This window comes from Drosophila yakuba, chromosome 3L (genome assembly GCF_016746365.2).
Source record: "Drosophila yakuba strain Tai18E2 chromosome 3L, Prin_Dyak_Tai18E2_2.1, whole genome shotgun sequence".
NCBI lineage: Eukaryota > Metazoa > Arthropoda > Insecta > Diptera > Drosophilidae > Drosophila > Drosophila yakuba.
The window spans coordinates 19175309-19199544 of record NC_052529.2 but is presented as its reverse complement, the minus strand read 5'-3'; the positions used below and the strand labels follow the sequence as shown (position 1 = coordinate 19199544).

The following is a 24236-nucleotide window of genomic DNA, read 5'->3' as shown; positions in this document are numbered from 1 at the left end:
TTTAGAATACTTCTAGTTAACGAAAGAAAAAACAAAAAACTTTTTACACACTGATGTTTTCCATAAGCTTAAAATAACTAAGTTTGAACTTTTGGTACGTTATTCCTTAACGTAGGTGAGCCTCGGATATATAATAATTTTATGGGCACTCAGATTCTCCCCGATTCAAAGAAAGATGCAGAGCCTGCTGGAGACATGGACTCGGGTTCGCCAATGAAGTTGTTCAGATAGATTAACCAGTCAGACACATCGACCTCTTTGTAAACGTCGATTTGAAGTAGTCGTCTCAAAAATCTCATCTGTCGGACATCCTCGCCATAGCGCACACACATCTTGGCCATATTGATTCTGGCCACCGGCAGATTTACCTTTGGCTGACCTTTCAATATCTTATTGTTCATGTACGCGTTCCAGGTGGGTATCTTCTCCTCTAACGTATCTAGCCTAAACACCGGCGCTTCGGTTACAACCATTTCTGCAGGACTGATCCTCGCAGTCAATGGCTGCACGAGCTCCTTGCTCTTTAGGTACTTCCAGAAGCCTTCAAGATTTAACCACTTGTCGTAGTCTTTTAAGGCGTTAAGAAGTAATGCTAGGTATTCCTCACGAGACAACTGCTCGTCGTCGTCATCCGCAATCTCACTTTTTAGTTTGTACTTTATCCATTGACGAGCTGTAAATTCTTCAACAACCTTCTGCGGTCCAAATGGAAGTTTTTTGGGAAAGGAAAAGAGCCTCAAAAAGTGGTCAGTGAACTCGTAGCGGAGATATGGGTGGTCCAGCAGCGGAATAGTCTTTAGATAGGTGCTAATCTGTTTAGGTGGATTCTGTGATCTAAAGATCTTGAAGAAGTCTGCGATGAGCAGGCGTGTTTTGGGTCCCAGATTCGGATAGATTACAGCATTATCGACGTATTTTAGCTCGGCCGTATTGCTTACCTCGATAATGAGAGAAACAAGGCGCTAATAGAACGGAAATAGTTACATAAAGCTTTAAACCCAAAACATGACAAGCCTACCTGGAGAATCCTCTGGCGTTCTGGGAACATGGACTTGGCCACTGCCTGTCCATACAACCTCATAATTTGCTTAACGATGTCGGTGAGACGCGTTTCTGCTGACATTCCAAATACAATCGAGGCAAATGACTTGAAGTTCTCCTGATTCAACTCCGACTCCGACTGCCTAAGCCTGTTATGATCCAGCCAGGAGAGGAACTCCATTTCCAGTACCCACGTGAGCATATTCAATACATCACATAGCCGTGCCAAGCGGACGGCGGGTGACATTCTCTTAAAGTCATCCAGGCAAAGCTTTCCACTCAGCCAGTCATACTGCTGTACATGTCGTAAAAATACCGTCTCCTGTGACATATTCGCATCCTCTTCTTCTGAAAAATTAAACACAAACTTTTCATAGAATTTGGTATTTTGCCGTATTTCTTCATCGCTGCAATGCGTGAGATTTTCCTCAAAAAGATCCAAATAAAACTGCAACTTTTGGGGAGAATCGCTTGAACGTATATGACGTAAGGCAGGACTCTTAACACCCAGAAAACTCAAGTAGTAAGGACGCAGGGCTGTCCAGCAGGGAGGAAAGGCGTCGACCAGAAGAAAGAAGGTGCGTATAAGCTTGTTGTAGGTGTCGCCCAGCTCCTTCACGCTTATCTCTTTAGCAATTAGGATCTGCATAAGGGATTTATAATATTATTACAATGTGACAGCAGAGAATTAGATAATTAACCATGGCCATATCTATCAGTCTGTCAAAGACTCCTTCGCCTGGGTAGACACCCTGCATGACCATCATCTCCAAGATGTCCAGGAATGTATCGTAGTGCTGGCCATGCAACGTGGTTCGCAGCGCCTGAACGGCCGTAAAATTGGGGCCATCCGGGAGCACCGAGCACCGATGTCTTTCGGTGCATAGGCTAGTATTGTAAAGACACTTGGAAGCACATGCTCCAGGAAGACGATCCTCGCTCTTCATGTACAGATTTGAGATCAAGATCCGCAGGTTCCACTTCCAGTTGAGTTTCTGGAGAGTAGCATTTAACGGAGCAGGACATTCCTTGGTTCTCTTGAGGTGCCCCTTTCTAGGGGAAGCCTCCACCGGGTCCGCCTGAGGTTTGACTTCCGATTCTAATTTCGATCTGCCGTCTAATTTGGCATTTGATTTTGCACATGTTTTGGTGTCTGATTTGGTATCTGATTTGTTAGTATCCGATTCGGCATTTGACGTGACGGAGGCCATTTCCACGTCCGAATCCGGCGGTGGATGGAAAGGAACCGTTAAGGGATTTATGGTGGCATGTATGCTTTCTGAGTTCCTTGCAAAACCCATTAATACTTCTATATTGGAATCCATTTCAATACCAGTGAGTATTTACTATTCTTCAGGTTCTCTTTTTCAGGATTCCGTTCACTATCTAGACGAGTACTCCCGTTGTGTAGTTATTTGTGGTGGACATCAGAAAGCGTAAACAGTAATTAAGCTAGAATTTCACAAGTATTTAAAACGCATTTTGTTTTTCTTTTGCCGGTGATAATTTAAGTGTGACCGTTGATAGACCGCCTAAAGATATCTGAACGGTAAAACAATCGATACTAAAGAGTCTAACGGTTTTTTCATCTATGCTGTAATATCGAAACTATGTGGAGTCAAAAGTATGTAAAGCATGAAAAATATGTAAAAGCCAGAAGGAAGCGTTTCCGACCATGTAAAATACAATATATATATTTTTTATCAGGGTCAATAGCCAAGTCGTACTGGACATGTCCGCCTGTCCGCATGAACGCCACTCCCACTTCAACGCCCACAAACACCCCCAAACCAACACGCCCGAATTTTTAACTTTTTATCCTTTTATTATTTTTTCGCCAATTTCTACAGATATTCCTCTACCAGTGTAATGGATATCTGATAGTCGGGTACTCGACTATATAATTCTTTCTTGTTCTGTTTTATTTTCATACCTATTAAAATATTGTACTAGATACGTTAAAAATTAAGTAATATATATGTACATACCTATGTATGTATATTCTTGATCGTGAGTATTAACCGAGCCGATCTGGCCATGTCGGACTATCTTTTTGTATGTCCGTATAAACGTCGAGATTTTGGGAAGAAAGAAAGTTAAAATTAAACAAGCAGATTCTAGAAACTCCGGCATAGTGCATATTTGTCTCAGAAGATTGCCATTCCACAAACCGCTACTAACAGTCGAGATTACACTATTACAAAATATTTTGATTTTTTTGTTAATTATGTTAATTGTTTAGATATATATTTTTATTAAAGTCTTTACTTTTTATATCCTAGGCTAAACATTTTCAATTATTTCCTAGGCAATTTTCTATGGAGTGTATCTCGCTTTTGGCTGCAGATCGCAATATGTAATTCCAGGTCCTAAGCAGGAAGCAAAGCCCATTAAATGAGGTAGAGTGCTTTGTTCGTAGACTCCAGTGAAGAGATGAGACCATGGACCTTAAAGAAGATATAAAAAAAAATTTATAAATTTAAAAAGTTTTGATTTGTAGTGAATATAGATTATATAGATAACTTCAAACTAATCTAGATAATAAACTTCAAGCTCCAAAAAAAACATGGACCTTCAACTCACCATGAGCATAGACGGCCACATCGCCACCGCCGTGAGTCTCCTCGGTCATGGGAACTCCATGCGGATACATTGCATTCGGATTGGAAAAGTCCAGGGTACGAAGATCTACGCGCTCCACCTCCCCATCCGTCGATTGATAGAATCTCTCGTAGGCCGGGCCGTTGGCATATGAGATGGCCGTGTAGGGCAGCTGGTCCACATTACTCAGCTCGGAGTTGAGTCCTACTATGCTGTTGTTTACATCCGGATAGCCGCTGATCGTGACCGTGTGTCCGTGGTCCGCACTCACCACGATTAAGGTGTCCCAGGGATTTGTGAGTTGTCGTGCCTTTCTTACTGCGTCCGAAAATTGGACGGTTTCATCCAGAGCTTTCTTGGCCTTGGTCTCATGATGGGCATGATCGATTCGACCTCCTTCCACGAAAAGGAAATACCCATTTGGATCCCGGGAAAGGACATTAATAGCCGCCGCCGTCATCTCGGAAAGTGTGGGTGTGTCTATGCTGTCGTCCATATGATAAGCCAAGTGGGAGGCATTGAAGAGTCCCAGCAGGAAGTCAGTGTTCTGCGGATCATTGTTCAGAAGATCCGTTCGATTAAACACCACCCTAGCATTACCCGGCTTAGTTTGTTGCCATTCCTCGATGAGGTTCCTATTATCCAACCGCTGACCCTTGTTTCCGTACACATCGGTCGTGGTATTGGGAAGGAATTTGATAGTCCCACCACCCATGACCACCCGCAATCGCTTGCCCACCTCTCCGTCTATCAATTGCTGGGCAATATCCGGACAATTTCCCGGATTTTGACCCAACTTCGTCACGTCGTAGTCGCTCTCGAAATCGCGGTTCGAGGTGTGCGCATAGACTCCGGCCGGACTGGCGTGGGTAACCCGAGTGGTGGTCACCAGTCCGGCGGATTTGCTACCCTTAAGCGCCCAGGCGGCGATAGAGGAGAGCCTGTTCTGTGGCAAGCGCGATCCCTTGCAGTCATTCAACTCCACATCGGCGGTCACTCCGATGGTCAGATAGTTTGCCTTGATCCCAGACAGGTAGGCCGATGCTGTGCAGGCGGAGTCAGCCACTTGTTTATTGGCGCAATAGGTCTACAATGAAAAAAGTTGTTAACGGAATTCCTAAATTGATTAGCAATTTATTGGGACTGCGAAGGATTTCTTGGACTTTAAACGAACACTTCTTTATAGTGCAATATATATAATTAATATATAAAATGTTTATAGTGTAGGTTTTGCTTGCAATGCCTTTGTATATTGTATTTTTATAAATAACTAGTTAGTTAGTTAATAATATTAGTAATGATTATGTTATTTCTGTCTGGTGATGGGGACGTGGGAATTTCTTGTTTTATTATGGCTTGTAATGAGAACATACGCACCTTTGACAAACCCACATAGTTAAACTTCTCGAACTCCAGACGATTCCGCTCGCCCACCACTCCACGCAGCTGTCCATCGAAGATCCTTCCTGCGGTTACGGTGGGAACGGACATCCCATCGCCCAGGAAAAAGATTACATTCTTGGCACGGTACTGGTTTGGTGGAGTGGATAGCTTATTGTAGAGCGTGCGCTGGGCGTCGTGGAACCAGAACTCCTTGCTCTTCAATTCGGAAATGGAGTCTAGGTCCCAGGATTGTTCTGAAAGGGATAAAATTCAACCTTTTTAAAGTACAAATTAGGAATTCATATTATTCAGATTTATTGAAACCTCTTTTATTACTAGCTGATATGCATACACATTTCAAGTACAATCTCAAGAATTTATAAATTCCAAGCACATGTGTCGTTTTACAAAACAAAAACAAAAACACGAACACAATTGCCATTGTTTTTAACTCCACTTTCGAATTAATCATTAAAAAGGGAAATTGCTTTCAGAAGAAAGCACTTTTATAGAAGGCCGCAAGAAACGTATTGAAATCAAGCACTAATTACATAAAACTATTATTATTATCCATTTTATTTTATTATATCCAGTTTCGTCAAAACATTTCTCCTACGAAAAATTGCTATTTGATAGCTCTGTTGGTGGGGTGTCAAATATTTAATTAAATTGACGAGTATTTTGCTAACACCTTTATACTCCATTTAGCACTTGATTAATCAATTCTGCATATGTTTTGAGTTTGCTTTCGGCCAGGCGCACTCTCACTCATTTTTCATTATTTCATTTGGGCCCGTTTTTGATCTCGACTTGTCTATACGCACCTGGCCCATATTTGTACTGGCTGCTACACGCCGTGAGTTGGAGGGCAAGAGCCACAAAGAACCGGAGAGCACTCATCGCACGGAATTTTAATGAACTAACTTTCGACTGTTCGGGGCGTTACGAAGTCTACGGATCGACTAAGCGGCTTTTCGGAATGGAAGGCTTATTTATACAAGTCCAGTAAAACTGGGCCCGAAAATGCGAGTCGCATTACCAAGAACATTGAGACAATAAATTAAAACCCGTCCCTGTATTAGAAAGCTTCTAAATTAACTTACCGACCGGAATTTCGGAATGAAAGGAAGGCATTAATGCCCTTTTTTAAATGATGCAGCCAACACAGCTGAGATTCAAATGACATCTTCCAAAAATCAGGTTCCTTCCACAGGTCATTTGCATAATATCTTTCGCAGTAGGAGATGATGTAATTAGTGGATGCATCGAAACAGCCTACTAGTTCATTCCAATATATTAAAGTTCATTGACCCTGCCTAACACCGGATACTGATAATAATCTTCAATATACTGAATTAATTACAATCGTTCTTGTTTTTGTTTTTACCCAATTGTTGCATTTATTTTGTCTACCAGTTGTTTGATTTTTTAATGGAAAGTAATAATCTTCAATGTTTTTTTCTGCTCAACAGGTTTTAAATAACATTTTTATCCTGGGTTGTACATTGTTTAATTTTAAGAAGATTTAAATAACATTCTGGATGAGCTAAAGATTATTGTATATTTTTATCTTACAAAATTCTGAATGTATTTATAGAATCGAAAAAAAATGCCAGAAATTGATTTCTTTGTTTTAATAAGCTATATCTATACTTACGTTTTCATTTTGGAGGAAATGTTGTAACATAATAAAAAATAATATTAAACATTATATCAGTTATTTTTATATATGCATCGATTTTTAATAGTTACTAAATTTTAGGTGCAACATTTAAAAACAAGAGAGAATGAGAGTTTTCTGATAGCTATCTGATAGCCGTTACTAAGCTAGTGGAAGTCCGAAGGAGAAATTTCAACACTTACAGTTGTTGGCGGTTTGTGGGCGTGAAAAAAAAATTATTGCAAATTTACAAGACTAAAAGAAATGTGGAACAATATTAAAATATTTTTCAGTTTAAGGAGGTTTGTGGGCGTTAGGGTGGTCAACCAACTTGCGCTTCATCTATGTCTCTGAAACCTGAATGCCTAATCTCTTAATCAGACATGGTCGACTCCGTCTTTGACGCTGATCAAGAATATATATACTTTATATGGTCCGAAACCTAGTATAGGTTATAATTATTGGGTTTTATAGAACATAACTATTCGAATGCCGCGCCAATTATCGATATAATTTTAGTGCTGTAAAGCGTAGCAAAGAAGTTCTGCAAAACATCTGTGTGCCATTAACGCATTATGGCACTTTTAGGTGTTATTCAAAAGTGGCTTTCTCGCAAGTTGGCAGTTCAGTTCCAATTGTTGTAAAAACCCAGCTAAAATTTCAGTTTTGCGAGCATTTTGCGGACTTAAATCAACAAATTATAGATTGCGAAACGTGTAAAAAGTGCAAAGGAGATGCTCTAAGATCAAGGTCATAGGCGAAGGTCACCAACGGCAGCTAGGGCAACCACAAACGGTGGGTGATTGTGCTTCAAACAAAGGGAATGTGAACTGCAAACATTCCGACAAACGGACAAACGACAAACTAACAAACAATCACGAATATAGAACCCAGAATCTGGCTGCGACGCATAAAAAGTGAATGTGATATCAGTGGGCCACAGGGCTAATTCGATTGTCTGTCTAGTTCGCTTTTTCAGGAAAAACTTGTCTCCAGCGATAATTCGAAGGTCACCAAAGTGTCTGCCTACGAAAGCATGGACCTTCAGCATATGGAAAATGGCCTAAGTGGCGGGGGAGGAGGAGGCGGTCTCAGCGAAATAGATTTCCAAAGGCTGGCCCAGATTATAGCCACCAGCATCCAGAAGGTGCAGCAGAATGGTAAGTGGTGTCTAAGCACTTGCCAACTTTCGCCTATGACTAATCTAGGTTGCTGTCTCGTTCGCAGTGTCCACGATGCAGCGCATGGTCAATCAACTGAACACGCCCCAGGATTCTCCGGAGCTCAAAAAACAGCTGTAAGATGATTCTCATTACGATCTCTTGGTTTGGAATTTAAAATGTTCCCCATAGAGAAAACCCATTGCAGAAATACATCGATAAATTGAACATCTGTCAGACAAATCTTAAGTTCATAAGACCTAGTGCAGATCTTTAGAATAACCTTACTTACAATACGTTAAAAAAAATCACCGTTAAAACACCTTGTTATATAGTTTGGTTGATATAACCGACCACAGAACCAACAGAGCCGTATAATTTTTGCATATGAAATGTAGTCATTGCCTTTGAAAGTTAAAACGTATCAGGCCCGTGTGATTCACCAATCAAATCTATGTAAAACACAAATGAAAATAACAATCCCTTACCCCGACAGCCACCAAATAATGACCTACACCAACCAGCTGGTGACCGACACAAACAATCAAATAAACGAAGTGGACAAGTGCAAGGAGCGCCACCTGAAGATCCAGCGGGATAGGCTCGTGGACGAGTTCACGGCGGCATTGACCGCATTCCAGGTTTGTTTTTGTTCTCAAAGATAAGCAAATGGCTTTGTGAGTCATGCTGATTGTTTATCATTGGTATTTTCAGGCCGTCCAGCGCAAAACGGCGGACATCGAGAAGACCGCGTTGCGGCAGGCGCGCGGAGATAGCTACAACATCGCCCGTCCACCCGGCTCATCGCGTACCGGCAGCTCCAACAGCAGTGCCAGCCAGCAGGACAACAACTCCTTCTTCGAAGACAACTTTTTCAATCGCAAATCAAACCAACAGCAACTGCAAACTCAGATGCAGGAGCAGGTGGACCTGCAGGCCCTCGAGGAACAGGAGCAGGTCATCCGGGAGCTTGAGAACAACATTGTGGGCGTAAACGAGATATACAAAAAGCTGGGCGCTTTGGTCTACGAACAGGGACTGACTGTAGACTCAATCGAGTCGCAGGTGGAACAGACTAGCATTTTCGTCTCTCAGGGCACGGAAAACCTGCGCAAGGCGAGCTCTTACAGGGTAAGCGTCTTCCCTATAAGGTTTTCTTTAAATTATTATATTTTATTTTTCAGAACAAAGTCCGAAAGAAGAAGCTGATTTTGGTGGGCATCCTGAGCGCCGTGCTGCTGGCCATCATCTTGATACTCGTCTTTCAGTTCAAGAACTAGAGCCAGCCGGCCAATCCAAATATTCAAACCAAACTAGTTAAATGTTGTGAAAAGACAAGAGTTTCCGCATGAAGGCCCCTAACCCCCGTAATTCCCCACCCACTCCTTTGGACCTTAGGAGAGATTGTGGCTTCAATCCTTAATCCAACTTCCAGTACTGGCTAAATCGCAAAACTCGAAGACAAAGATTGAGTGTTTCCAGGAGTATTCACCGGCACGTGCATATGTTATATTTGCTTTAAAAAATATCTTATATTTTATGTGTACTGCTTTTATTATTACGCACCCTGTATATTGATTATTAGTATTGATAAACAACTGTTGGCTTTAAATTCTAATTATGTTCCGAAATTCATTCGCCAGCGCTTTGTATTGTATTGTATTTAGAGTTAAGAGGCAGAGGAAGCCATATATGCGATGGCATACACACATGTACGAAAAATGAAATAATAAACATGAAAATCGATCCTGCGTGCGTTGAAAGCACTTGGAGCACTTCATTTAGGGCCCGACCTGAATGAATCAATGAATGGAACTCGCCAGCTCTTTTGGGCATTCGGAAAAGTGCACGGTCATCGACTCCTTCTTGGCTTAGCGATCATTAAGATTTCGTGTTGGCCATTGTTACGCATGCTTTAGCGGCTTAGGAGCTGGACCTCCAACTCCCGTCCCGATCTCGATCCCAATACCAATCCGACTGGGTGTTCAGCGCACACTCTCCTCTGGCACATTAATGCCGCGACAGACCTGGATGCGGTGGACCCACTTCAGCTTGCTGCATCGTTGAGGTGTGTCAGCCGCAGCTAAAGGGTTTCCTCGTCGCCGGACCCCATCTTCCTCCACATTTGAAATTCCAACTCCGCTGGCCTGCATACAAATTGAGTTTAAATTTTTTGCCAATTCACTGACATTGATAGTTCGTTTGGGCATCATTTGTGTGGTGGCTTCTTATCCACTTGTTGGCATCGAGTGGTTTTCTCGCATGCATTTAAGTGCAGCTCATTTCCTTCTCGATCTCGCCCCGGGGCTCGCCAACAATCATTTCCCGCCAAGTCATCCAGTTATTTCTGGCCCAAGTCGATTCGGATCCCTGCTCTGCGGTACGCGGGGTATATTGAATCATTCAGTAAAGTGGATTAGGTATTTCAAAATGTGAAAAGGTGTATTATTATCAAATGGAATACAAAGTTTCTGGGTTACTAAACATCTTATTTTAAATTTGGGTGTTTGGTAAACAATTATTATTATCTAAATTCTGTTAATGAAAAGCGAATATTTATATATTTTTTTAATTAAGGCAATAACATGAAATTAATAATTTAAGTAATTTGAATTTTAAATCTATATATTTGCTTATAAATTTTATTATTGTAGTGTCAAGCGTAAACCATTATAAATATAAATAACAAAAAATTTGCAGATCGCAGAGTATCTGAAAATAAGCTTGTGGGAATTCTTGACCATTTTCTGGTTGTTTCTTTTGGGCTGCTTGGCTGTCAGTGGCTGTCCAAATACGTCACCGAAACGCCCGACCACATCGATTGGAAATTATTGATTACTCGTCCGTGGGGGCCAAGGGTTAGACTCCGATCGTTGCACAGGCATCACGGCCTAATCACATCGATTATGACTACATGTGGCACTTGGCAGGTCGGTCAGTGGACAATCCGGGACCAAATCCCGACCCGGGGCCATGGGTCACGTTGCGAGCTCGAGTGGCGGAGGAGTTGGACATTAACAGAAACTATGCACACCTACATGGCCCTTGGACACAGCAGGTAGTCTGGTAGCCTGGTAGTCTGGTAGTCGTGGCCAAAAGGCTGTTGTTTGCATAGGCCGGAATCGCTAAACCTGGAACCATGATAATATTGACATCTTCGGTGGTCGACGGCCACAGCCACCGAATCTCATTTGCTCATTTGCAAAGTCATTTTGTCCAAATAAATCCAGCCTCCGTCTTTGGTGATTTTCCCAACACAATGTGCGAACACAAGCCGCATGTTTTGACTTTGGATGGCAGTAGAACGGCCAGTGGAAATTCCCAAACTTGCTAAGCGGTGGATTGACTTACCAACTTGCTAGCCAGGATTTTGGAATTTCTGGCCTGGGAAAATAGAAGTTTAGACCGAGGGAAAACTGTGAAATGGCAATCGCGCATATCTTCCGGTTTCTAAACCCCGATAATCCCTGCACGTTTCGCACGTTGCTTTACGATCAGCTCCCTTCCATAACTCTGATGAATGTAGTAATGATTTGGTAGTGCGTGGTGAATAAACATCCGGTTGTGGCATTTCCCAAATCAATAAACTTATTATTATCCCATTTCCAACTCGCTACCACGCCCCCATTTTATTTGGAAAAATTCTTAATTAAGCGTTTTTATGAATGGAAGACGTAGTGCCACTGCCCCTCGATTCCTCTTTTCTTACAGCGTCTTAAGTGGAATTACTTGCCGAGAAGTGCTGTAAATCTTTTGAATTTTTATTAAAAACAAAAATGCCAAATCAAAAGTTTCGTTTGATTGTTCCGTTTTCACCTGTTGGCGGGCGGCAGGGGGTACAGCACCTGATGCCCAACACTTTCGACAGTTTTATTAATGAAATTCGCAGAAAAAGTTTCCCACTGATGTGCTGCCTCTCCCTTTCACTCGGAGTGGTTTTCCACGATACGAGTATCAGTTTTTCCTTTATACAGAGGAAAAAACAAGCATTATACATATATATGTATATATAAATTTATGAAACCATTTATTTATATCATACTACTGTTGTTCTGTTAACCCTGTTAATTGAAATTGGATTATTTTTAAACCTAAGGAGAATTTAGGTTTCGATTTAATATCTTCATTTTCCCATTTTCCCTTACTGCATATACAATAAATTATTATGACAATGTAAGGCTAAATCTGCAACATATTTTCCTGTGTAGCTCCAAATTTATGAGCTGTTTAAGAAGCCTCCCCCCTGCACCTCCCCTGGCCCACTAAGACCGCCAAACCCCCCTTTTCTCCATCTGGTAGCTGGTGCGCACACTTCTAAACAAATTGGGTGTCAAAAAGTGCGCACATTTCAAAAGATTTAACCGATTTGCAGGCAGCGCTCGCTGCTCTTTGATCTTGGCCGCCCCAAACGGCAGACGCCGCCGGTGCCCGTTTATGTGGTTGCCACTGTGGCAGCACAGTGGAGCCTGCTGCTGCCGCTCAGTGGCAAGTGCCCCACCGGAGCACAGTGGGCACTACGCCTTACGCCAAATTAGGTTTCGGGCACTCCAAATATCAGGCCATACGAGATCAAAATGTATTACCATTTACAGAACTGAAATTGTCTATATGACCTTATGCCATCCACACAGATAGGATTCAGGAGAACTATTAACTAAATCATACTACACAATTTTTTTGGAATGTTGATTATATTAAAATGTCAATATATCATCAACAAATTATTAGGGTCAAGCGAACTATCACGTTAAATGACTTTTTCCAGGATCGTACAGGTATTAATATGCGATTTTCTGCAGATAATGATCCAAGATATTACCTTGTGCTTATAAGCATGGTAAGCTGAAATCATCTACGAAGCAATTAATTTCAGTTACAGCTACTGTAGCACCCACTGTAGAACTCGAGCTACTCTGCTCTTCGCTCAATATAAACACGCTCGACTATATCTTTTATCTGATTCACTTCATACACACACCACGCGCCCGGCGAACAGTGTGAGAAAAGCGTCAACACAGCAAAAAGATAGCGAAAAATGAACAATTTCCCGAGCCAGGGGCGCTGAGGCTGTTTTTTATAACAATTTGCAGGGATCTGGGAGGGCCCCATACCACCGACGGGGCTGGGATTACGACTACAAAGAGATCGTCCGTAAATTCGAGCGCATCCCAAAATCGAAATAGCATTCGCAACTGTAACGGAGTATTGAGACATGTGAGGCCGCAGGCCGGGATTAGAGTCAGTCTGACGGACAACTGAGGCTGGCATACGGATGATATAGTCGATATATAGTCGATGTATAGGGATGCCAGTGCCACCGTGCTCGAGTTCTGACATCCCATTGTGTGCGATTTATGCGAGGATTCGGGGAAGGTGTCTCTAATGCGTCGTGGATGGAGTATCTACTTTTTGTGGCCCATTTGCCGATGCTCTGTTGTGTAATTGTTTGTTTACGAATTGGCAACAAAAGCCAGACAAAAGGCCACGGCCAGGGCGAATTTCGTAGTTCATAGGGTTCAACCACACGTACCAAAAAACAAAAAAAATGGGTCGAAAGCTGCAATAACAAAATGATCATCATCGGATGATCAGCCTCATCTGCAAGCGTGTAGATATATATCTCAATTTTCCAGACCCCGACCCCGATGGCTGTCAAATTATTTCTGGTTGGTTCGTTGATCGTTTTTTGATTGTTTCTTTTTCCAAAACGCCTTGTTTTTCTTCCTTTTCGCTTTTCGCTTTTCCGCTGGCGTTTTCCACCCCCACTAATTGTGGCTGACATTAATGTCACTCTGTATTAAATATAGCCCATCGCCGATTTGCAGGCCTTCTCCTCCTTCTGGCCGCTCCATTTCATATTCGGGAGTAAGGGCCGTGACTTATGAGGGGACCCACCCATCCATATAGGGAGGATATCTGGGAGGATCGGGGGGCCTTCTCCTCGGCAACGTGTTGACAGCAAGTGACAGACACATTCATTAGGCGGAATGATTCATATTCGAAGGCAGGGAGGGTTGCCGTGGAAGTGGAGATGGAAGTGGAAGAGATCCGACAAATGGCAGACTAATTTGAGGAGCATTAGACCAAGTGATTTAGGGCTTCGATTTGCGGCTAGTTGGACTCTATCAATAAGATGGATCGTTGGGATTTGGCCGGGCATGTTGTTAGTTGATTTGGGATAATTTATGGGCCTTCATTGATTTCGATTGCCTTGGCAATTGCAATTCTTTATATAAATATAAAAATCGGAGATGTTTTCATTTTGAATGAGCGAACAACTCCTGAATATTAGAGTAACCTATTTCGGTATTATTGGTTATTATGATTTATTTAAAGAATAAGTATCACTCTTTATCTTCATAATTATATTTTTTTATATTACATTTCATAATTATGTTCTTACATTTAACTATAGGTTTTCAGATGTGGGGTATGATGACACCCCCCACATTATTCAGTACATGAATGCGCCAATCTCAATCGACTTTCCATCACCAAATAAAATCCAACTCCCCTCACTTTTCTCACTCGAAATTACTCGCATTTGTGTGAGGCGCAATCTCTCGAATATTTTCCACTTATTGAGCGAAATGGCAAACGGTCAAACCAATTATGGATTACGTCCTCAAGTCCATATGCGCGAATAATATTTACACAGTAAATATTGCCGGGCGGGGACTCCAGGGTCCCAGGGTCCCATGGCTCCGGAGGGATTTCGAGCGGTCGTGGGGAAGTCACCCATCATCATTTCGTATCTCGCAATTTCGCAATTTCGCATTTCGCATGCAAGCCGTGGGCGCAGCTTGGACACGAAATGGGCGCGGCCAAGTAGCCGCCGGATGCTTGGCCAAAAAGGGCGACAATGCGAAAAATTGTGCAATCGATTGGAGGGAAGGCCGAGACCAGAAACCTCGGAAGTGCGATGCGGATGTGGTTGGTGGAGATTGGCTCTGGATTGACCCGGCCATATGTTAAATCAAAGAAGAAATCAGGAGTGGGTCTGCGCCGCTCGCCTGGCTGCTGTATCCATATATCCTGATTGTTTTTTATCCATAACAAGCCGCAGGCTACAATTTATAATAGACTCGCACATATACGCCACATACATATGTACATACATTTATGTGTGCGGAGGAGTGTCTGTGCTTGAGTATCGTATCTATGGCTCACAGGTGCCGGAGTTCACAAGCCAAACGTTTTTTTCTTCGTATTTCTGTGGAAATTCAATGGAATTTCAAAACGGGCATTCCCAAAAAACAGTGCAGGGAACTACTGCCCCATCTGCGAACAGTAAATTATACAACAAAACCTGTCCCACTGCGGACTTAGGACTTTGAGACCGATTCAAATTCAAGTGTCATGATATTTTTGGGCGAGCACACACACAAAATTTGTCGCCGGGTTTCCTCAAGTGGCCACCAGACCAAGACCCAATTCCAATTCCAATTCCGATTCCTACACTCATTTTCCAATCGAAAACCCAGCCCAAGTCACTCCAGACTGCCGGGCACCACGACTGTGGACGTCATGCCCTAGCCCTCATCACACTATTTGCTCATGTTACATCTCCTGCAGCCGATCGGACCCAGACCAAGGCCCTAACATTGTCTGGGGATAGGGAACAGTGGTTCTAACTTATCAAACAATATATATTCACAAAAAGAAAAAATAATTTATTATAATCCCCTTTTATCATTCATCTGGAAAAGAATTGTATATTAAATGCAAATCTTAAATATTTGACCACTAATCTGATATATCTTTATAGAGATTAATGTTGAAAACTTTTACGGTTTTGCAGCCTCAGAATCACTGTACTTTAACTGCCCCTGGTGGCTTCTTTTATCGCTCGAGCCGAAGACCCGATTGGATGATCTTGGGCCTGCTCCTCGCACTTAATTGTTGGTCATGCACTGACGCTGCATTTATTTATGGTTTTCTTAATGAGTCTCATATTTATTACACAGTGGACGGGTGGACTGACGGCACGGGCAAAGTCATCCATATCCAGATCCACATCCACATCCACATCCCCATCCACATCGATATCCATAGCACGGTTTTGGGTCAGGGGAAATACGTGTCGCATTTCATTAACGGGCTTGGAACTGGGATGTCCCATCGAAGGCAAGAGTTCGTAAAATATATCGAGTGTAATTTGAATATGCACTTGAAATTGCATGGAAATTATTTGTCGCGTTGGACTTAACACTTATTCCGGTCGGAAATGACCGTACTTGGATGCGGTTGGTATCGGATTTGAATGGGCTCGGGTCATTCGGGTATATTTGTTTTGGGACTTTCTTTCGTTGCAGTCCTCGAGAAGAAACGGGGAAGTGGGTGTGTCGGAGCACAAGATCGATTTTCCGGCCTTTACAGACTTCATTTGGCGCATAACCCAATTACAGATGCATCAAATTGTGGCTGCCAAGATAATCCTTTCAAGGTCCATAATCTAGAACGCTCGGACGTCTGCTGGGAGTCAATCCTTCCCACAATCAATTAAAACGCAACCTTCCCCACAAGCTAGTTGTCCTTCCACACCTTTGAGCCCACCCTTTTTGGCCAACCATGGCAACTGAATTGCCGCTGGGCCAAAACAGATAACATTGTAACATTGAATTTTCTGCATATAAATGAATTAATTTTCTGCCGACGCATCCTCGAAGCTATATGGCCCCGTCTCCGTCTCCGTCTCCGGCTCTGACTCCGGCCTTTGTCCTGTCGCCGTATCAGCAGACTGGCACTCCCATCCCAATGCCTTCCAGTCTGCAGGCATTGTGTACCGGGCTAATTTCCATAAACCCCCCTTCTTTCGAGTAGAAAGAGCCGAGAAAGTCGCAACGCCATTGTTATGCTAAAGTTCGCCCTGCGAATTGCGAAAGGGGTTGCTAAACCGGGCTGCTGGCTGGGGGTAGGAAAAAAACCGAAGACCACCGGGCTCGAGTGGGAATCCGAGTGGGAATCCGCTAAAAACTAAACTAGCCAGCGGCCCGGAGAGGATAAGCTCACCACCAAACCAAATTGTTGCACAAATGTCTTTCGTGGAATCCCGGCCAAATAGAAGAGCCGAATAATGGACTCGAAAGGAGCAGCCCGTGTAAGCACCTTAAATGTCGGGGCTGTAGCGCCCCTGAAACCTGCCTTCTTTTATAGATAAACAGGGGCAGAAATCGCTACAAATTTGCAGATATAGTAAGAATATGTAAGTACACTGTAAAACGCGAAATGAGGAAAGCAGAACTTTTTGCCTAACAGCTCCCATTTGGTGGTGGTTTTAATCGATTAATAGTATTTTCCAAGTACTAACATATTCGCATTCTAAATTAATTTAACAATTATTAAACACCTATTTCTGCCGGTGTAGAGATATTGGCCAACTGCAGCTACGCCACGACCATTATCCCAGGAACCTAATCGTGCGTGAGTAAGGGGAGGATCGATCTTTCTCCGGCTGAGCTGCTTAGGTTATTGTGCAGTGTTGCCTGCAATTGCCTGTGAAATTGCAATGAAATGCGAATTGCATTAGGCCCGAAACAGTAGCAACTGTGGAAGCCCGTGGAAACTGGGGAAACTGTGGAAACTGTGGAAACACCAAGGGAAGATCGACGCCCCGGCAGTCCTGTCAATCAAAATAGATCGCTTACGGATAAAACTCGAGGGAGGGGGGCAGTGCGTGTAAGGTGTTCGCTGTCAGATTTCCTCCAAAAAGAATCGCCATAAATATTATACGCTTCTCGAAACTTTATTTTATGGCTGTGCCAACAATGGCCAAAACCCGAAACGAGCTGTGAGAGAAGAAAAAGTAAAATAGAGAAATTACCAGCGGAATGGAACGCCGTTAATTTACGAGATATACTCCCCATGGTTTCCCAGTTCTATTTGGTCCATTTTGTGTATACAAATCGGGAGAGGGCAGAGATCGGATCGGATCGGATCGAAGCATTGGTTCTTGGACTGCGGCAAGTCTTCCATTCGACTGCATTTGAAATAAAACACACTGCACCTAGTAGAAGTCATCGCGGGAAGGGGAAAGTGTCCAGGGGCGGATTAGGGGGTGGCCATCACCATAAATTTGCTGATGGGTGATAACTTAGTGGGTAACCATTAACTGAAGAAGCCTTCCTAACGATTGTAAGATAATGTGGTACAATAGTATTATAATAGAACAGTGTACAACAGTTTCAGTTTACTTTTTCAGTATGCATCTCCACAAGGAAGTCCCCCTTAAGTACGCCTATGACCCATCTGACGAAATCTGGTAAGGTCCCTCGATCTCCCGCCTCCAGCTTCTCTGTGGCATCCCCAGATGCCAGCGACATGCCACAAATGGACTGCGGACTTCCCCAATCCCAATCCCGACCCCGATCGTTGCGATGCATCCATCCATCCTCGGATAGATAGTGACAGCAGAAGACCCCAAAACTCGAGGCTAAAGCCTCGCGACCCGGACATGTGTCAAATCAGCGCGTTAAATGTTTGTGGAGCATTTAAAAAATATTTTCATGTAATTCGGTAAACTAATTGTTGCTCCTGCCGTTGATGATGCGCTGGTGTTATTGTTGTTTTGACAATAAGGCATTTGTAGCTTTTCAGCGCCGAGAGAGGGACGTGATTCGACTTTGATTGACTCGGGCTGACAGACGTTCTGACTGCGAGTTGTACGAGTTGTAGTTCCAGTATCGAGGCACTTTTCCTGTGTGCCGCGGATCGGGGTTTTCCGGTATTCATTGCCCTGTTGCATTATGTTCGACATCGACATCGACATCGACATGTAATTGATATATTGGCTGCAGGCGCTCGCCCCACCAACGATCCACCCCACTCTGCTAAACAGATGTTTTGCATGCTAATGTTTGTTTACTTAGTATTGTTTTTAAACTAATGCTGATGCTTCGGTCTGGAATTGTCGATCAGTGGATGCGGTTTTCCATCTGCCAAGGGGGAAAATTCTTAATTGGTTGGGTATTGGAGAGCAATTAAGAGCTGAACAAGGTGTTTAGCTTTCGCTTTAGTAGCTTTACAATAATAATGGATAAAACACTTTTAGAACGTTTAAAGATGTGGATGGACGGAGCAGTACCTATGATAAGTTCCTATGGTCATTGAACAAGTAAATATATATTCCTATAAGTATAAGCAAAACTGACATTTTTCCATTTTCTGACTTCATCCGGGAAAACTACTTGCTTCCACATTCTTCCGACTCCTTCATCCGCTGCAATCACTAAAAAATTCTATGGAAAATGCATAAAATCTCAAGCATGGTTTGTATACACAAATTTGTTTGCTAGTAATTAACAAATTTAGGGGAAACAATATCATTAATCCTCGACAATATAAAATCAGAGTTTATTTCCAACAATAATACAAACATTTAATGCCCTGCGATTCCGAAACCCCGTTGTCGTAGGGCTTCCCCTGCCCATTCCTCAAAATTTCCCATCCTGGCCTCCATATATCAAATCTGTAATAAGTGCTGAGTGCAGGGGGATGGGGGACGGGGGATGGGAAGTGCAGGATTGGGGCTGTGGGGAATCCGGTTGGGCACATGCCTCAAATGGGAAACGGACCGATTGTGTGTTTTTCTGAGAAAAACTGTCGACGCAACGTCTACGGTGCTGCAGCTTCGGAAAGTCCATAAAAAGCAGACGAGCGCATAATGGCAATGCCCATTAAAGAAGGTGCAGAACGTTGTTGATGTTTATGGCCACATCGTTCAGATATATAGCCCAGATATTATTCGAACCGGTGCCAAATAGCTGGGTCTGCTGAATTGGAGGTGTCAAGTGATAAAGACATCAGTGGCACTTATGCTTAGATCAACTTATCAACGTTATTCAGAGAAAAATTAAGTTTTTAAACGAAATTGTTGGCAAATATTTAAGAATATGACGATAAAGTCCAACCAATTTAATTTTTATTATAAAAAACTAGGAACCTTCTGAAAGAAGACCAGGATAATTCAAAAGTTGATAGCTCAAATGTTAAAGGATCATTGTATATATAGACAAAAATTACAAGAAAACTGATAACATCAAAACGTGTTTGAAATCTTACATTTTTAGCTTGTGTACTTCCTGAGATCGCAACGGTTCCTTCTAACTTTATCATACTTTTCAACGAATCTGGTATACCCTTTTACTGGACGAGAAACGGGTATAATAGCTTAAAACATAACTTTGTGATAAAGTGAGAGCCATGTTCAACAGTCTGGAAATGCAATCTACTTCTCTGTCATTTTCTGTGTGGTGAAAAGTGCCCTTGACATTTGGCTTTTACCTTTCTCCATTCCTGAGCATTTCCTGTTTGCGTAGTTGATTTCTTTCCTCGATTTCCGGGGCCATCCACTTTCGGCCACCTTTCCCGACAACTTTTCCCAGCAGTTGCTGGCCAAAATGGCCGCCGCTACAGTGGTAACTGCCATGGAGTGCATGGCTGGTAGGGCAAGGCAAGTACAGAGCCACCCCGAGAGCACAGACTAGACAAATATTGAGTTTTTCAATTAGCACCCCGAAAAGTTGTCTCCCTGCCGTTCAGCCGCCCCTTTTTGCGGCGGAGGAAAACTTACCCTTACTTGGAACACATCAGCAGCAGCCCGTCTCTTTTGGTTCGCATAGTTGCGTCTCTGTCTGGTTTTCTGGTTTTTTGGAAACGGGAGTGTTTGTCTAAAGGATCAGGCTTTTGTTTGCTTACGGCCGCGTTAATTGCCCATAGTGGCGAGCGTTTAAAGCCGCCACAAATCCCCACCGACAAAATGTCATGTCGCCCCTCGCCACGTGTTCTATGTACATAGGTTTTACCTTTCGGAAGTGGAACTCCTCCGCCCATCTCTTCCACTTTTTTGTTTTTTGTGTGCGCAAAAGATAAAGCAAACCGATCCGGGGACTCCTAGCTGTTTGTCCCAGCTTGTTTTTCATGTTGTAAAGTTAATTATAAATTAAATATTGATTCTGTGCGTGCGTGCGACCGGCCCTCTCGATCTGCCAATGTTCCATTTATTGGCAAATTCGCCATTGCAATTATTTTTACTTATTTTTTGCAGCCGCCAGAACGGCATGAAATTGATTGGCCACGTATGATTTATTAATATTTTCTTTTCATTACGCATCCGCAGCGTTGACAGCAGCTGTTTTAATTGGTTTAAAATTTGCAATGCACTTCAATTGGGCTGCCAATCTCGCCCGCAGTGGTCTGAGGTTTAATGGGCCACACTTGTTCGGCATCCGATTTGCAGTTGGATATAGATATCGATATGGGTATGGATACGGACACGAATATGGATATGGACACTTGCAGTAGCAAGTCATGTCTTGTGCAGGGTTAATCGATGTGTATGTTCTGCTCAAGTTGCTATCTGCCTATTTTATTTGGTTTTATTAAATGTTTTGCTTACGTAATTGCAGGCTTAGTGCTCTCAAGTCCTGTTGAAAGGTAAATATCTTGTATCTTTTAAGTCCTCTAAATCGAATGCGTTAATTTATTATTTTGGGGTGCTAATTAGAATTTGTGAACTGGTGTTGCCGTGTGAGTTGTTATGTGGGTTACAAATACCCTATTGAATAGTTATTTAATGTTTGAATAAATTTGTTGTCCAAATGTATTATGCTTCAAAATGCGGTGTAAGTGAAAAAAAGGTTTATTTTCTTATTAAAGTATTCTTAAACAGAACATCTTTAGTAACAAGGTACAACTAAAAATACACGCAATTTTGTGTTAGAAATTCTTTAAAAACGTAACATTATCTAAAGCCAATTAATCGAGTCCCGGTTGTGTAAAAATACTATAATAATGTGACACAAATTCTGCTCAGTTTAATTAGCTTTAGTAAGCGATTGTTGACCGGATTTTAATATTTTAATATTTTAAACAATAACTTAATAAATATTGCATGGCAATTTTCATATTTTTATCCTTAGAGCTAATTGCACCTGGGAAAAGTATCTTGACGTGCGTAAATTATCTCTGTAAACCGAGCTCACCGCAATGCTCGTATAGGCAAAAAGCGACGGCAAAACCGAAAAGATGCACAACAGTTCACTCACACCAGCACAGGTCCAACACTCTCGCACACACCCGTGGAAACTTGTATCTATGTGCGCCGACAGGTAAAAGCAGCCAAGATGGACAGGTCGGAATAGGAGCGGGAGGGGAAGAGGGAGGGGGAATCGCAGGGAAGGGGCTTCGAGGGGTCTGGCAGTCAGTAATTTATGTGCGGCCATCGATGGTTCAGGTTTGGTTCAGGCGGTGGAGGTGGAGGTGAGGAGGCAAATGGCCACGCCGCTGACCGACTGGTCAAAACAAGTCCACCGGGGATTGAGAAGGGATGGGATGTGGGATATGGGATGGGAATATAGATGTTGACGGCAGTAGGAGATCTTGGGACCTGGGCATCGAGAGGCAGACTGCGCGGCCCGCACGAGTTGTACTGTTCAATTGCCAATTGTTGTAGTTGCTCCAGCACCGCCCCCCGTGAACCCCTGCTCCTGAGCACCCGATGGCAGCGACGTCGACGCTCGTTCTCTCTGCTGCCGCAGTGCGAGTGTGCGAGTGTGTGTGTGTGAGATACTTTTGCAACTGTGGGCGATGCCTCGTATCTGTGAGATACTCTCGTGTTTGTGCTGCGCAGCCAACGCAGTGGGCGTGGCTTCTATTTTGCCAAAATACTTTTCCGTGTGTCGCTCAATTTGAATTTGCCCCTGCTGCTCGAACGGCACGCCCCAGTTAGATACATAAATATTTATAAACCATAGATACTTTTCGATAGGGTTTTCTGCCAAGGTGTGAACTCGCTTCGCAGAATGAGAGAGGCTCGTAAAATACGTAAAACAAAGACAAAAAAATATCAGATTATGAAAAAGTTTTGCTAAACGACGGAAGCCAAAAAGCACAAAAAAAAGATTAAAAATGGGCGAAAAGTGAAAATTACTTCAACTGAATTCGGCGGTACGCCTTCTATTTATTTGGTTAACGATTTCGGATTTTTTACAAGCCAACACAACCTGGTCAGGTTGTCTTCGCATTTATCTATTTTGCATAATTTTGCTAATTTTCATTGTTTATTTTTGCATTCGATTTGCCTTCTCTGTCTGATTTTTAGCCCGCATTTATTGGCTTTGTGTTTGTGTCAATAATCGTTTTTCCCTCGCCTTTTTCTATTTATTTTTTTTACAACGATTGTGCTAATTTGTTTTATTGCATTGTGCAAATGTGTGGGTGAGCTATGTGTGAGCTTTGTAATTGCTTTGATTTTTGTCTGCTTTGGCTAGAAATTTATTTAAAATTTTAATTGTGATAATATTATCCCAAGGATTATGCGATTTATTTGTTATTAAACGGAAGTCATGAAAATGAAATTGGAAATTGTAATTTCAATTGGTAATTACCAATTTCGTATTATTGTTTTCGCACCGTCCGTCTGTCCGTCTATTGTTGTTATTTATTTGAAATGTATCCGGCGGATAAATTGTGCACACAATGCGCACATGCACTATCCATGTATTTTTTAATGAAGCCTGAAACATTTCAATTTCAATTTCCATTTCCATTCCGAATGGCTCTGATTGCCAATTTTTGTTTGTTATTGAATGATTTGTTCTAAAATTTTATGATGCATAGATTTGTGTAATATTTCAATTAAATAGTCAATGGAATCACATGCACACATATGTGCGGGCGAGCAATGCAGCTCTCAGGTTAATTAACTTTTATGAAATGAAAATGTTTGCATAGGTGGGCTTACCTTTTTTGCTAGCCTTGTTTGCCTCCTAATTTGATACACAAACACGGATTCGAGACTAAGATGCAATTGCCAGTTCTTGTGTAAACAGTGAGGATCTAATGTCTAATCCTTGCGACATGAAGTCATGAAATATGTAGATACTATCCATGCGACGAGAGTCTTTCGGTTTTCAAGGTACTTTCTTTCTACTTTTACAACTGGACTCGTAACCTAAGTTAAACCCGTGCCTGTAAATGTTATTTAATTAACTAAATTGTAAATATAAAATGGTTTTCTTTGTGTGGTTCATAAAGTGAGGATTTAAGACTGCAAAAGCCCCTATATCGTATTAACTTTCCAGTTGCCTTCGCCTTTTCCACAGAGTAAACACCATAAATCGATTATTGATTACTCGAAGCGGCTCTCCATTCACTCCAAATGCATTTAAAGCGGCATTCAGCTGAAATTGAGTTCCCAGGGCGTAAAACTAATTAAATGGAAGCACTCTGGTGGCCACAGCCGCCGAAGGAGTCGCAGTTGGACGAAGGGTTTGGACACACTGGATGGGATGGACATAAACGAGGCAGATAGTCGCCATTACGAATGCCAATTGAAAAGGCGACAAAGCGCAGCCACGAGTGGATGGTTAGGGGATTCCAGGCGACGGGAA

General features: G+C 42.5%; 3 protein-coding genes across 4 annotated transcripts; 1 reads left to right on the top strand and 2 right to left on the bottom strand.

The window, feature by feature from the left end:
- Positions 1–40: 40 nt before the first annotated feature.
- Positions 41–2564, bottom strand: LOC6534649. The gene is made up of 3 exons (XM_002095288.4): positions 1743–2564; positions 1019–1684; positions 41–962 (listed from the first exon to the last, which is right to left on the bottom strand). The coding sequence occupies exons 1-3, from the start codon at positions 2364–2366 to the stop codon at positions 150–152; spliced, it is 2103 nt and encodes a 700-aa protein (XP_002095324.2). The 5' UTR covers positions 2367–2564; the 3' UTR covers positions 41–149.
- A 711-nt stretch (positions 2565–3275) lies between these two features.
- LOC6539372 (alkaline phosphatase) lies at positions 3276–6000 on the bottom strand. Its single transcript, XM_002086230.4, has 4 exons — positions 5850–6000; positions 5020–5279; positions 3625–4729; positions 3276–3488 (listed from the first exon to the last, which is right to left on the bottom strand). The coding sequence occupies exons 1-4, from the start codon at positions 5923–5925 to the stop codon at positions 3358–3360; spliced, it is 1572 nt and encodes a 523-aa protein (XP_002086266.2). The 5' UTR covers positions 5926–6000; the 3' UTR covers positions 3276–3357.
- Positions 6001–7298: 1298 nt separating this feature from the next.
- Positions 7299–9591, top strand: LOC6534647 (syntaxin-7). 2 transcript variants are annotated; one of them, XM_002095286.4, is made up of 6 exons: positions 7299–7480; positions 7665–7845; positions 7913–7982; positions 8342–8486; positions 8560–8976; positions 9030–9591. In XM_002095286.4, exons 2-6 carry the CDS (start codon positions 7722–7724, stop codon positions 9123–9125), a joined length of 852 nt encoding a protein of 283 aa, XP_002095322.1. In that variant the 5' UTR covers positions 7299–7480; positions 7665–7721; the 3' UTR covers positions 9126–9591. The 2 variants fall into 2 exon arrangements, with proteins under 2 accessions (XP_002095322.1, XP_015050765.1); XM_015195279.3 differs by having other exon boundaries at positions 7652–7845.
- The last annotated feature ends 14645 nt before the right edge of the window (positions 9592–24236 follow it).